Here is a 12,527-nt window from a genome sequence, read left to right as displayed (position 1 = left end):
CGAAAGTCCATGTGTGGCACTCTTCCTCACAGCGCCGTTCCTTGCAGTGGTTAGTGGCATATTATTAATTACCAGACAATACAAATATTGAATGATATCGGAAAATGGGATGTAAAAGGTTCCCGGATAAGCCAAGTTGGAGGTTAAATAGAGGCAAAATAAATTTCAAAGCTAATGTATATCTTTTGGGGGGGAGGGATTAGATTCAACATTTTCATGCCTTAGCTGTTGTGTTATATTGTTTGGATCCGAACTAATGCGATAAACTATTAAAAGCAGTGAAAACTCATTAGGGAGTTTCTTCCTGCCAAAAATGATGCAATGGCGACATTAATAATGGTGTTATATGCATTCCGATGTGTAAGAGGGGAAAAAAGTATTATGTAATACAAGTAAATACAGTATAAACAATAAATTAATCAATACAGAGATGCTCTATTCATAGTCTCCTTCCTACAGTAGATCTGTTGATAGTAAGTAATTACTTGATATTATTAGGCTCAACGTTAGGTTTGGTGTATTAAGCACCAAGTACTGATAATGAGTAAGCAGTAGAGCAGTGGTTCTCAAACTTGTTCTGCCGCTTGTGCAGGGAAAGCCCCTGTCGGACCGGGCCGGTTTGTTTACCTGCCACGTCCGCAGGTTCGGCCGATTGCAGCTCCCAGTGTCTGCGGTTCGCTGCTCCAGGCCAATGGGAGCTGCTGGAAGTGGCGTGGGCCGAGGGATGTACTGGCTGCCGCTTTCAGCAGCTCCCATTGGCCTGGAGCAGCGAGGCATGGCCAGTGGGAGCCGCGATCAGCCAAACCTGCAGACATGGCAGGTAAATGAACTGGCCCGTCCCGTCAGGGGCTTTCCCTGCACAAACGGCGGAACAAGTTTGGGAACCACTGCAATAGAGAGATGCTCCTTATGGTGCTGATTTGACCAGGGTTATGCTCACTCTTTTGTTTTCTCCAGTGATGTATTTTATTTCTCTCACATCCTACCTTCAAATGGCACAAACATTCTGTAGCAGAAATCATTGATTTTTTTATTTATAAAATAATGTACTAAATTCAAGGTTTACCCTATAATGTTTGTGAGAACTTGCATCAGTACTGTCTGTTAACTTGAGAAGGAGTAACTGCATGAGTCTATTGTGTGGTGGACTAGCTGCCACAGTGGAATAGGCAAGTTGTTCTGCTTCTCTGGAGATGAAAGTTCAATCTCTGGTTTGAGGTCTCAAGTGATGGATGAGTTACTTGTGCATATTTAGCAAAAAGAGCTGTCACTCCGTTCAAGAAAAAAACAGGATTGGAATAGCAGGTGTGTTTCAGGTCAGGACTGAAGTACATCACTCAAGCCAGTGCTGATGGTATAGCCAAATTCAAAACCCATTTAAGTGGGCATTGGAGTAGTCCCTTTATTCCTAATTTTAATGATCACTGAATTAATAACCACTGCCAAGAACCTTCAAGAGTGAGTGCAGGCTGTCATGACCTTAACCTATGACATCTAACCTCACCCCGGAGTGTGTCTTTTTCTATTACTGTCATTGTAAAGAAAACAATTATTTTCCCTACAGCTGATGCAATAATATATGCCTTGCAGATCCCATTTAGAAGCCAGTTCTGACCAGTGGAAGCGTCTACACCTCTCTCTTCAAGAACTCCTGGCATGGCTGCAGCTGAAGGATGATGAGTTAAAGCAGCAAGCACCTATTGGTGGGGATCTTCCCACTGTGCAGAAGCAGAATGATACTCACAGGGTAAGATGTTTTTGAATGATCTTTCAAAGGGTATACGTTACGTATAGATTGGATGAGAGTTGAAACCCTCTTTGTTGGAGAAAGGGTGGTGCCATTTAAAATATATTTTATTTAGAGATATTAAAGAGTGGAATTTTCAAAGGCACCTAATGGCCCTATGCACTTTGAAAATCACAGCCTAACGTGCAATTTAAAACTCTGTTATTAATAGTGCTACTACTAACGTTTTCCTGGGTACTTTGTATTTGCCCTAATGACTCCAACCATAATGCCTCCTGCTAAAACCCACTCCCCCTTCCTAATGAGGTTATGAGTACTTAGCACCAGAATAGGACCTTCAGATTGTAAGTCCTCTAGGCAGTTTTGTTTAACTTTGTGGTCACTTGTAGCAAAAGGAAAAACAAAAAAGAATACAAAAGAAAAGGAGTACTTGTGGCACCTTAGAGACTAACAAATTTATTTTATTAGTCTCTAAGGTGCCACAGGTCCTCCTTTTCTTTTGCAAATACAGACTAACATGGCTGCTACTCTGAAAAAAGAATACAGGTTGGGCTTATTGTATCACCTCTGACAATTGGGTGCTTTCTGACATTCCTTTTTCTGATACAAAGTATGGATAGTGCAATGACTCTGTGGGCAAACAGACCCACTGTTACGTCATCACACAAAATGAATAAATATAATTTTTACACAGTGCTTATAGAATCAGTGTTGCTGGAGAAGGGAATGTTTTAGCACCACTTCAGTGTTGTTCCCATATGCCTTTTGGAAAGTACTGTGACAGGGTGCTGAGCAGGAAGACTGCAAGATCAGCCCCCTGCCATCCCCATTTCAGTGAATAAAGTGGAGCTGGCTGGAAAGAACATGGTCCTAATTGGGGAATGAAAGCCAGCTGCCAGCCAATAGCCCAGGGCTATATAAGAGGCAAGGAAGTGAGGGTGGTGGGATGGAGGAGAGTGAGAGCGTGCAGGCAGGGAGAAAAGCCCTTCCCTCCTGGGCTCAGACATGAGGAACCCAGAGCTGTGTATGCTGTATGGTGAGAAGATGGTGCGAGCACAAACTTGTAAATAAAAGCACCAGTGGTTTCAGAACCCAAGGGTCTCTGAGTGACTTTATCTGAACCTAGCTGAGGCAGGAGCCAGGAGGGCCAGGTGCCCTCTGTTACAAGTCTCATAGGATTTTTTGGAAACCTGGACAGCTACTAACAATGGCTAGAACAATCAAGCTCATTTAATCAAGCAGGAAATAGAAGATTCAGAAGATTGGTAATGGGGTATGGCATCTTTCACTTCTAAGTCATGTATTGAAATGCAATCTAAACCTATAGGTACCAAAAGATATTTCTTTCTAATGGTTGGTCAGCATCATATATGAAAACGGTTGCTGATCTAAATGCCAGTGGACAGGTATGCAATCTAAAACTGTCATGACAATTGGGAGTCTCAGCAGAAAGACCAAGGATCAAATGGGGAAGGGCACTGCAAATTACCCTCTGGCTCCTAAAGTGAAGTCCGTTTGAGGAAGGTAGTGGCGTGATATCACAATGTCATGGGGAAGCTTGCATGCAACGGTCCAGCCTAAACCAGTATTGGGGTAAACAGGGCTATGAATCCAACACCTGCTATTAGCTTTAAAAAAAAAAATCCCACAAGAAGTATTCATCCAAAGGATGACACCTCTTGATGTGCTTAAAAAAGGTGTGCATAAAAATACATTTGTGTCTAGCAACATTCCTATATTGTTTCATAGTAATCCTATTCTGTTAATTTCCATGCAAACAGCAAGGAGACACCTTTAAGTGTTCGATAGATGCCAGTTCATGTGTATTTCCTAACACATCTTTAGAACTATGAATGAGACAGTTCTGTACCTCAGAGTTAATCACTAGTGACATATTAAGAGCTAAAAACAAGTATCAGAGATAACCCCATTCAATAACTACTTCATTATATTTGTGGGACATCTTAAGATGTTTTCATGATACGTTGCTCTAAACGGTTGCAAGTACACAGCTTTTATTTTGACATATGTCCCCTTTGCAGTGTATTCTGAACAAAATGTAAAATCAAGGTTCTGACCACACGTGGCATTTTTGGTATCAGTATTAGAGAGGGGTTACTCCTTGGGGAATGGACCAGTGTTCAGTTAAATGGAACCAGGAGACTGGTTATTTTCCATCTGTTTGAGGTCATAGGTTGGGGAGGCAGCCCAAAATAAAGTGCATTGCTTCAGTCTGAATGTGACAAATGCATGAATGATAGTGGTGAGATCAGTATAAGAAAGGCCACACTTTCCTGCAAGCTGAATATGATACAAGTTATTTTGGTTACTGCTCACTCCTTGGAATCTGGGAGCAGTGAAGCAACCAAAAAAGACACTGAACTGAGAAAATAGAGGTTAGACATAACAAATAGAGGAAACTTCACTAGTTCCTCAGAATGATTCTTCTTGCAGTACCTACCAGTGTCATCTGTCTTTTCTGGATTGAGTTTAAAGTGACAAATCCTGCCCTTGCAATTGGATTCCTAGAAGTGGAACCAATGCATTTCTGCTATGCAGGGAGAAGGCACTTTGAAAAAGAGGCACACTCCTTGCAAAGCCTTATTCGGGGAGTTGTCTGAGAAAGGGATGGGCCAGAGGATTCACTACTGAATGGACCAAGCTATCTCCTTCCTACCGTCTCTCAAGTAATGGAGCTATACAAGGTGTATGAGGGACTACTTGAGCCATTTGGCTGAAGCAGTTTGCACAGAGCTTCTCCGCAATTTGCTGCACAGCTATTCTGTGGCCTGTGGTAAGTATTCCTTCCCTGATGCACAGATCCTAGCCAAACTGCTAAGGAGCCAGAAAATTTAAATAATGCAGCTGTTACCATAGCTCCTTGCTGCTACCCTATCTCTGCCCCTTTCCCCAAAAGAGAAAATGTGAGATAATGCCAAACCTGGCAAGACGGTTACGAGAAAGAAATGGTTCCTTGAGCAAGGGTTTCAGTACTTAACACCATGTCTAAGTACTTAAAAACATTCACCAGCCTGTATACTTTTCAGTCGAATAAGGTATTCTTCACTGACCTAAAATGTTTTACAGTATCACAGTGTACTGACATGGTTTAAAAAGCTGTCACATTCCATCCCAGAGGTGGTGATATTTCAGTAATGGATTAAGAGATCCTTGTGTGGTTTCCATATTAGTTTAAGTTTATCCAGTTTTTTGGGGTGCTACATAAACATAAATTTTCACGAATAGTTGCAAAGTGACATTACAGAACAACCCAGCCCTTCTTCCCTCCTCTCTTAATGTCCCCACAGCTATAGGTACACACATGCACATGGACACACGTCTCTTGGTCACAATCTCTAGTCATTTCACAGTATCAAAGCAAGAACAGTTTAGTTACTTGTAGAAAGCTTCTTTTCTTTCATTTCTTTCTTGTTTTTCCCCGTGCAGTAGCACTTTTGTAGCTTAACATGATACCAGTCTAGTTATAGGCAGTTGGATTCCCTGTGGAAAAAAGAACAAAAGATAATCTTTGAAATTAGGTCACACTGTCGACTCTTTAAAGACCTCTTGTGGAGAGGGAGGGAAGCAAGATCAGTAAAAAGCTCTGCCAGCTTCAAGTTGTCTTTGACGATTCTGTATTTGCAGTTTTCTGTTTTGTTCTCTGCTGTATTTTTCCTGAATGGCATGGACCTTGTGTCACTCTACAGATTTCCTGGTCATGACAGCAGACATATTATTGCCTTAATAATCATGGTGTCATGGCTGGATAATATCCATTATGGTGAAATCATGCTAGCAATAAGTATGAGCATGCGTGTGTTGTTCCTGGTAAGCTCTGGCATGGGGTTTATTCCTGGTATAGACACGTTCCTTTTTTTCCTGAGCATTTTACTAGCCAGATCATTCATTATATTATCGCCTAAGAAGCTTATGTAGTGATGTTTATTAAGGGTTAATAACAATTAATAGCAAGTTAATTAATACATTGAGGGGGTATCCCAGGGAAACCACGATAGCAGTGACTGTGTTGAAGCATAGTTGTTGCCTGAATACATTCAGTGGTAGTGTAGACATGACTATAACCTGCTTTTTTATTAATCTAGGTCAGTGTGTCCCAAACTTGGGACACTGCTTGTCCAGGGAAAGCCCCTGGCGGGCCAGGCCAGTTTCTTTACCTGCCGCGTCCACAGGTTCGACAGATTGTGGCTCCCGCTGGGCACGGTTTGCCGCTGCAGGCCAATGGGAGCTGCGGGTAGCGGCTCAGGCCGAGGGACGTACCAGATGCTGCTTCCCGCAGCTCCCATTGGCCTGCAGCCGTGAACCTTGGCCAGTGGGAGCCGCGATCGACCGAACCTGCGGACGCGGCAGGTAAACAAACCGGCCCGGCCCGCCATGGGCTTTCCCTGAACAAGCAGTGTCCCAAGTTTGGGAAACACTGATCTAGGTAGAGCTTAAAGAGGGCAATTTTTTCTAAAAAAGGTATTTATCCTGGAAAACCATAGTCATCCTGAATCCATTTAATTCCTGCTCAAATTCCATTGAAATAGAATATTGGGAGACTTGTCTTTCTACAGGATCAGGGAGTAATGTTTCATTTTACTGATACTACACTGTCCTTTTCATTGTATTTTCATCTCTCAGTTTAAAATATCTGTATTTGTCTAACTGAAGAGATCTAAGGACACCCCAGAAGCTCCTCACAAGGGGCTGGTGGAGGTCTGAGGTGAAATAATCAATATATGCATTATTAAAATGGTGGACAGACTGTCATTACACCTCTGGTGCTGATTACAAATAGAAAGGCTTAAATAAAGCAGCTTACTTGTTCTTTTGTCAGGTCATATATTATGCATGTTCGATTTCCTCTGCAGTCACCACAAAGTGTGGAAGAAATTCAAGAATTCAATAAAATTATCCTTAAATCATTGGTTGTAAATTAGACATTCATTTAGGTTAATTCTGTTATCAGTGATAGGCTGCTTACTGTTGGCATGCATTTGTCAGGGCTTTAGGTTGATAAATTCTTCTTCTTTTTCTCCCCAAAAGAAGGGAAAAATGTCAGCTTGTTACCATTTTTGAGCTCTACCATTTTGAGCTAATAACTACATTCACATGAATATACCACACTAAAAAGAACCTTAGCTCAGAAAAGCCAACACTGTCTTCATACAGTGAGAATTTCCAATCAAATGTGGCACTGTGGAGTGAGCACATCGTTTTTAATGAAGTGCTGTGGTGCACCTGACTTTGCCTCAGCCTAAAACTTTTTTGTTCTAATTGCTGCAATGTATCATTTAGTCTACTAGATGTTTGCAGACCAAAATGAATTCAGCAGGAGGGAGAGAGGACAGGGATGGGTGCCACAACATGTTGGAAATTATTCAAACACTTGGCCTGTGTAGACTTACTTCATAGCATCAGCAGCTTAACATAACATGCAGAATAGAACACTACGAAGAAGAGGAGATAAAGACACAGGCACATTTCTTCTGGGTGTCAACACAGATCTCTGTTTAGAGCTATATATAAAATACACCATGGCAGGACTGAAGGTTTAAGCCGTTGCCAGTGCTGTAAGGCTATATATCACCAGCAGCTTCAGAAGCCATTGTGCATGAGGCAAGCATCCCCTATTACCTCCTGTTACAGGATGGAGTATATATTCCTTCCCACCTGTCCTAACTCTGGTGTCCTGGAGAAGGGAAGGGAATATAGCTGTGTCCTCTTCAGGGAATCTAGTGCCACTACATCTAGTGTCCCTTGCATCAGGGACAAGGTTAAGGGAGAATGTTTTGTGCCCTCCCCATCCTTTACACATTCACTCAGCTAAGCACAGTTTAGCCCACAGTGTTCTGCCAACAGCGGAAGCTGTCTGAAGAAAGGTACCTACTACCCCTTCCCAGCAGTGCAGGTGAAAACATCCACTCCTACACAGCCCTTAAGACATGGAAATTGTAGTTGTATTGCTTTCTTCATCAGAACAGCTCTGCCTCCTCCATGCTTTCTTTGGGCGTGGGCAGGGAGAAGTCCTTTGTCCATATGTTGTCTGTTTGGATTGCTTTTAAAATGTAAGCTTTTCAGGGAAAGGATCTATCTTCTGGCATGTCTACAAAGCACATTGCATCCCTTGGGTAGTGGATAATAATGTTAGGCTAAATCTAGGGGTTAATTGTGATACTATTGGTGAAGTCTGCACATGTCCTTTCTCAGTGGGAGCTTCTGAAGACAGAATATATCCCAGCACCTGCAATCTAGAGGGCTGGATTGGGGTCTACCCTTCTATAGGATGAGCAGGATCCATGTGAGAGCTAAAACATAATAGTTTTTCCTTGCTTGTCCTTCCCTCCTCTTGCACATCATGCAAGAGCCAGGCACAAATTGAAATAAATGTATAATTTAATCAATCTGATTCTCAGTTTTCATTCAATTGTTAGGCAAATATCCATTGACTTAAGTGGGAGTAAAGGCCTCAGTTTTAGCCCAGTATTAATAATCAAAAGTAACTTATAGTATGTTAGCACAAACTAAATGCAATTTCCCTTTTGACTCAGAACTATTCATCCATCATTTGGCTGGGGAGGATTAAATTGATTGTACCTTGGCAATAATTTAAAATGCCGAATGGGTCATAAAGTTAAAACTTACACACAGTATTAGTAGCCCAAACAAAAGACATTTAAACATGCCAAGAAACAATATGCTGATCTGGCCATTACAGTTAGCAGATACGAAGACTTATGAAACAAAGACAAAATAGCATTGTTTCTCACTCATACAAATCAAAATGTCGGATTCTTAAAATAGTCAATATTAGAGTAAGCATAAGTCATAAAGATGCATCAGCAAGAAATTCCTGTAATTGACTCAACTTAGATGGTGGTATATTCAGAGAACAGCCCAAGTCCGTTAATGTCCATTGCGGAGTTCAACTTTAGTGACTATACCATGCACTTCAAGAAGGGACTCGACATTCTTCAAATGATTTTACTGATCTCAAGATCAAGGTCTCTTACAATAAGTTCTCATCCAATTCATTGGGAGTTCTCAAGTATTTTAAAAAAACAAAATAATGTAGTTAGTTATTTAGCTTTAAACAGTAGCTACTGTGTGCATGTTCTTAACTTACTTGACAAAAATGTCCCAAAATTGTTAACATGCCAACTTTTTCATCATGAACTGTAGCTGTGACTCTCATTAATAGTCACGGGAGGTGTTCATTTGGGGGCTCTGTGTATGACATTTAATTTCAAATGTAGTTCACAGTATAATCAGCTGATGACTTTAACCTTCAATTTCTGGGCTTTTTGTTTACTAATTTCTGTAATCATTTTAGTTAAACACATTATCAAAACTAGTTCTGACTGAATTTATTGTTTAAGTAACTCATATAATTCTTTGTAAAAAGTATTTCCTATTAACGTAAAAGCAAAACCTTCATAAGTAATGTGTGCTTTTGCCACTCATGACATACAGCTCTCCTCCTTGCAATAATTACACTAGTACTTTCCATGTGTTTTACAACAGCACGATACCGCATAAGAACTCTATAAATTAAGCTCTCGTTTATAGCCAAGACAGTTAAAACTTTGAAAGAAACCACCAGTGAATGCTCAGAGGTATAGTACAATACACAGTCAAAGTAATTCAAACACTCAGCCCATAGTCTAGATCTAGCCCACTAGATGTATTTACATGGCCTGCGTGTTAGATTCAAATTCTGTGTAATCAAAACTTTCTTTAAAAGAAACAAACACAAAGTTTCTAGCTTTCATGGTTGAGAAGAAAACCTTCCAAATGTAAACCAGTGGAATGTTCCTGAGTCTGCTATGGAGAAATGTGTGCTCCACTACGTCTCATTCATTGGATTGGGTGTTAGCTCTGCAGCCTAATAACGGCACTTCTTAATGTCAACCTTAACTAATTGACGGCTGATCACATTAACAGATGAGATAAACAAGAGTGGTGGAAGTTGTTGGAGGGAAGAAAATGCAAAGAGAAGAAAGGAAGAGAAGATAGGAAAGGGAGAGAAAAGCAAAGAAAGGATGGGAAAGGACAGGAGGAAAAAAGACAAAATAACAGTGGTCAAGAAGATGACCACATTTTCCCACTGAGTGATGTTAAGATTTTTAACAAATAATTATAAAAATAGCTAAAAGTGTTGTTACTGCATCAAGGACCATATTCTGCCCATGATCTCTGTATAAATCTCCCAAGGATAGTATTGGGAAATCTGCTGTGGGTTGACGCTAGCATGTATTCCTAGATTGGCCTCTGGACTTCAATTGAAAATGGAAGGTGATTTCCTCCTCTGCATGCATTTGACGTTTCTGGAAGAGAGTATGAAAATAAGAAGAGCTTGCTCAGCATGCTGTGCATCTATTACATCTACCTCAGTACCAAAGGAGCACATGGTGGTTAACGTGATGACACTGACTGTACCTCAGAACTATAGCCGTTTGTTACTTATTATAAAGCGTCAGTGTAGCAATATAAGTGCACTTCTTTTTTTCTGACGCAGCAGCAGTAGCAACAGTGATAGCTTGGATTTCCCATTACAATCTGGAAATCTTTTGCCTCTCAGGCAGCATTAGCTGTGCCAGTGCTGTTCATTGCAAAGCCTGCTGAAGCCTTGTCCCTTCCAGCTAGGTTTCAGAGTTTGATTCTGACATTAGTCACAGAAGGGATCCCTTCACACAGTGAACAGCTTAATCAGCCTCTCCTTCCATTGTGCAACACTCTAAATGCTCATTGGCCCCTCAGAAAACAAATGTGGTTTCTGGTTAATCAAATGCTGACAATGATCTTCCATCTCATCTTGTTGATGCCTATTTGTAGTAATCCAGGTTGAAGTTGATGCTGGAAATTTTATACTAAAGTTGACAGCACCGAGGACTAGCATTTAATATGGCTTTACATCCCCAATTTACATTATGTTTGTTTCGCTTCACAGGCCTTCAAGAGGGAGTTGAAAACTAAAGAACCTGTTATCATGAGTGCACTTGAGACCGTGCGAGTGTTCCTGGCAGAGCAGCCTCTGGAGGGACTGGAGAAGCTCTACCAGGAGCCTAGAGGTAGTTGAATGTAGAGCTATAATAACATATTGATAGAAGGATCAGTGATGATTGAAAGACCATAAATTCTTACTGCCACTGTCAGGGCAGCTCTTATATACTCCAAGCTGCATATCACTATCTCAGAACCTGAACTAAAAAAAGGATAGCTGAAACCAGGACTTAAAAGTCCTTCTGCACACTGTATAAATAAATGTGCATATTTAAAAGAAACACTGTGAAGAGTTCAAAACCTCTTGTGTGGATGTATAACTTATAGACCAATTTGTGATTCATAAATTTCAGTAGTTAACCTCTTAGAGATAGCAAAAAGAAAAGGAGTACTTGTGGCACCTTAGAGACTAACCAATTTATTTGAGCATAAGCTTTCCGATGAAGTGAGCTGTAGCTCACGAAAGCTTATGCTCAAATAAATTGGTTAGTCTCTAAGGTGCCACAAGTACTCCTTTTCTTTTTGTGAATACAGACTAACACGGCTGTTACTCTGAAACCTCTTAGAGATAGGAAATCCATGCCAATTTGAAAAGCTAGCCAAAGAAAATTACAGCTGACCATCCTGAAATTTATTTGGCTCAACATTTAGTATAAAATGCTCTAGAAAAAAGCAGATTGCTTAAATAGAAACTGTGTGTGTGCCAGGTACAACTCAAGATCTTTGCTTGATTCTTGTGGTCCCAGTTCAGCAAAGCTCTTAAACATGTTCTTAACTTTCAGGCAGACTTAAGCACATGCTTAAATTTAAGCATTTTCACAAGAGCTTTGCTGAATGAGAATGGACTTAAAGACTGCTCAAGTCCATTTGAAAAGTAAGCGTGTACCTAAATTCTTTGTGGAATATGGGCCCCTAACTGAATACTTAGAAAATTATTACACTGTGATATATAATAGGACTAGGATTTGTTGAGGGACCCCAAATTATTGTACATTAATAAAGTATATTTGATAGATGTCTCTGGGGTTGTGAATAGTTTTCTTGCTGTGCTTTTGAACATTTCAGTCTTGCTCCAATAGTTATTTTCCTTATAAGACAGAATATGCTCTAACGGCCTGTTGAACTTCACATTTAGAGCTGTCCCCTGAAGAAAGGGCCCAGAATGTCACCAAGCTCCTCCGAAGACAGGCAGATGAGGTCAAAACTGAATGGGATAAATTGAACCTGCATTCTACTGACTTGCAAAAGAAGATAGATGAGGCTCTTGAAAGACTACAGGAGCTCCAGGAGGCAATGGATGAACTGGACCTGAAGTTGCGCCAGGCTGAAGTGACCAAGGGTTCCTGGCAGCCAGTGGGGGATCTGCTAATTGACTCTCTGCAGGATTACCTAGAAAAAGTCAAGGTATCAGTGGGCTTATACTTTTCAACATTTGTGGTAGAAAAATGTAATTGATCTTGTTTTGACTGTTATTCTCCTCAATCAAGAAACAACTTTTAAAATGAAGTGTTGGCTGATTTTAAAGAATTGCAACATTTAAAGAATGATCTAATTCCCCCAATGAAATCAATGTTAACATGGAGTTCCAATTAAAAGTATACATGAGTAATTTATGGCAAAAAATATAAGGATGTCTACTTATCCCCAGCATAGATACTATTAACCCAGGGAATTTAGTGTTAAGATTAAATTTAAAATAAATCCAGACTCGTTAAGGTATAGAATTGCAGTTAGGGCACCCAAACAAACTTAATTCTACCTCGTATTGTAGTCATGT

At 40.5% G+C, this 12,527-nt stretch overlaps 1 protein-coding gene across 11 annotated transcripts in view; it reads left to right on the top strand.

Annotated features, from left to right (window-relative positions):
- DMD (dystrophin) overlaps nucleotides 1-12,527 on the top strand; it is a 1,937,833-nt gene that overhangs the window by 1,654,400 nt on the left and 270,906 nt on the right. For all 11 annotated transcript variants that reach the window (XM_073357918.2, XM_073357898.2, XM_073357881.2 and 8 more), the window contains 3 exons: nucleotides 1,591-1,747; nucleotides 10,698-10,818; nucleotides 11,886-12,154. In XM_073357918.2, the coding sequence (XP_073214019.2) occupies nucleotides 1,591-1,747; nucleotides 10,698-10,818; nucleotides 11,886-12,154 (547 nt within the window). The remainder of the gene's footprint in view (nucleotides 1-1,590; nucleotides 1,748-10,697; nucleotides 10,819-11,885; nucleotides 12,155-12,527) is intronic.

This window comes from Lepidochelys kempii, chromosome 1, assembly GCF_965140285.1.
Source record: "Lepidochelys kempii isolate rLepKem1 chromosome 1, rLepKem1.hap1, whole genome shotgun sequence".
NCBI classification, from domain to species: domain Eukaryota; kingdom Metazoa; phylum Chordata; order Testudines; family Cheloniidae; genus Lepidochelys; species Lepidochelys kempii.
Note: the sequence above shows the minus strand (reverse complement) of the source record. Positions and strands in the feature narration are given on the sequence as shown.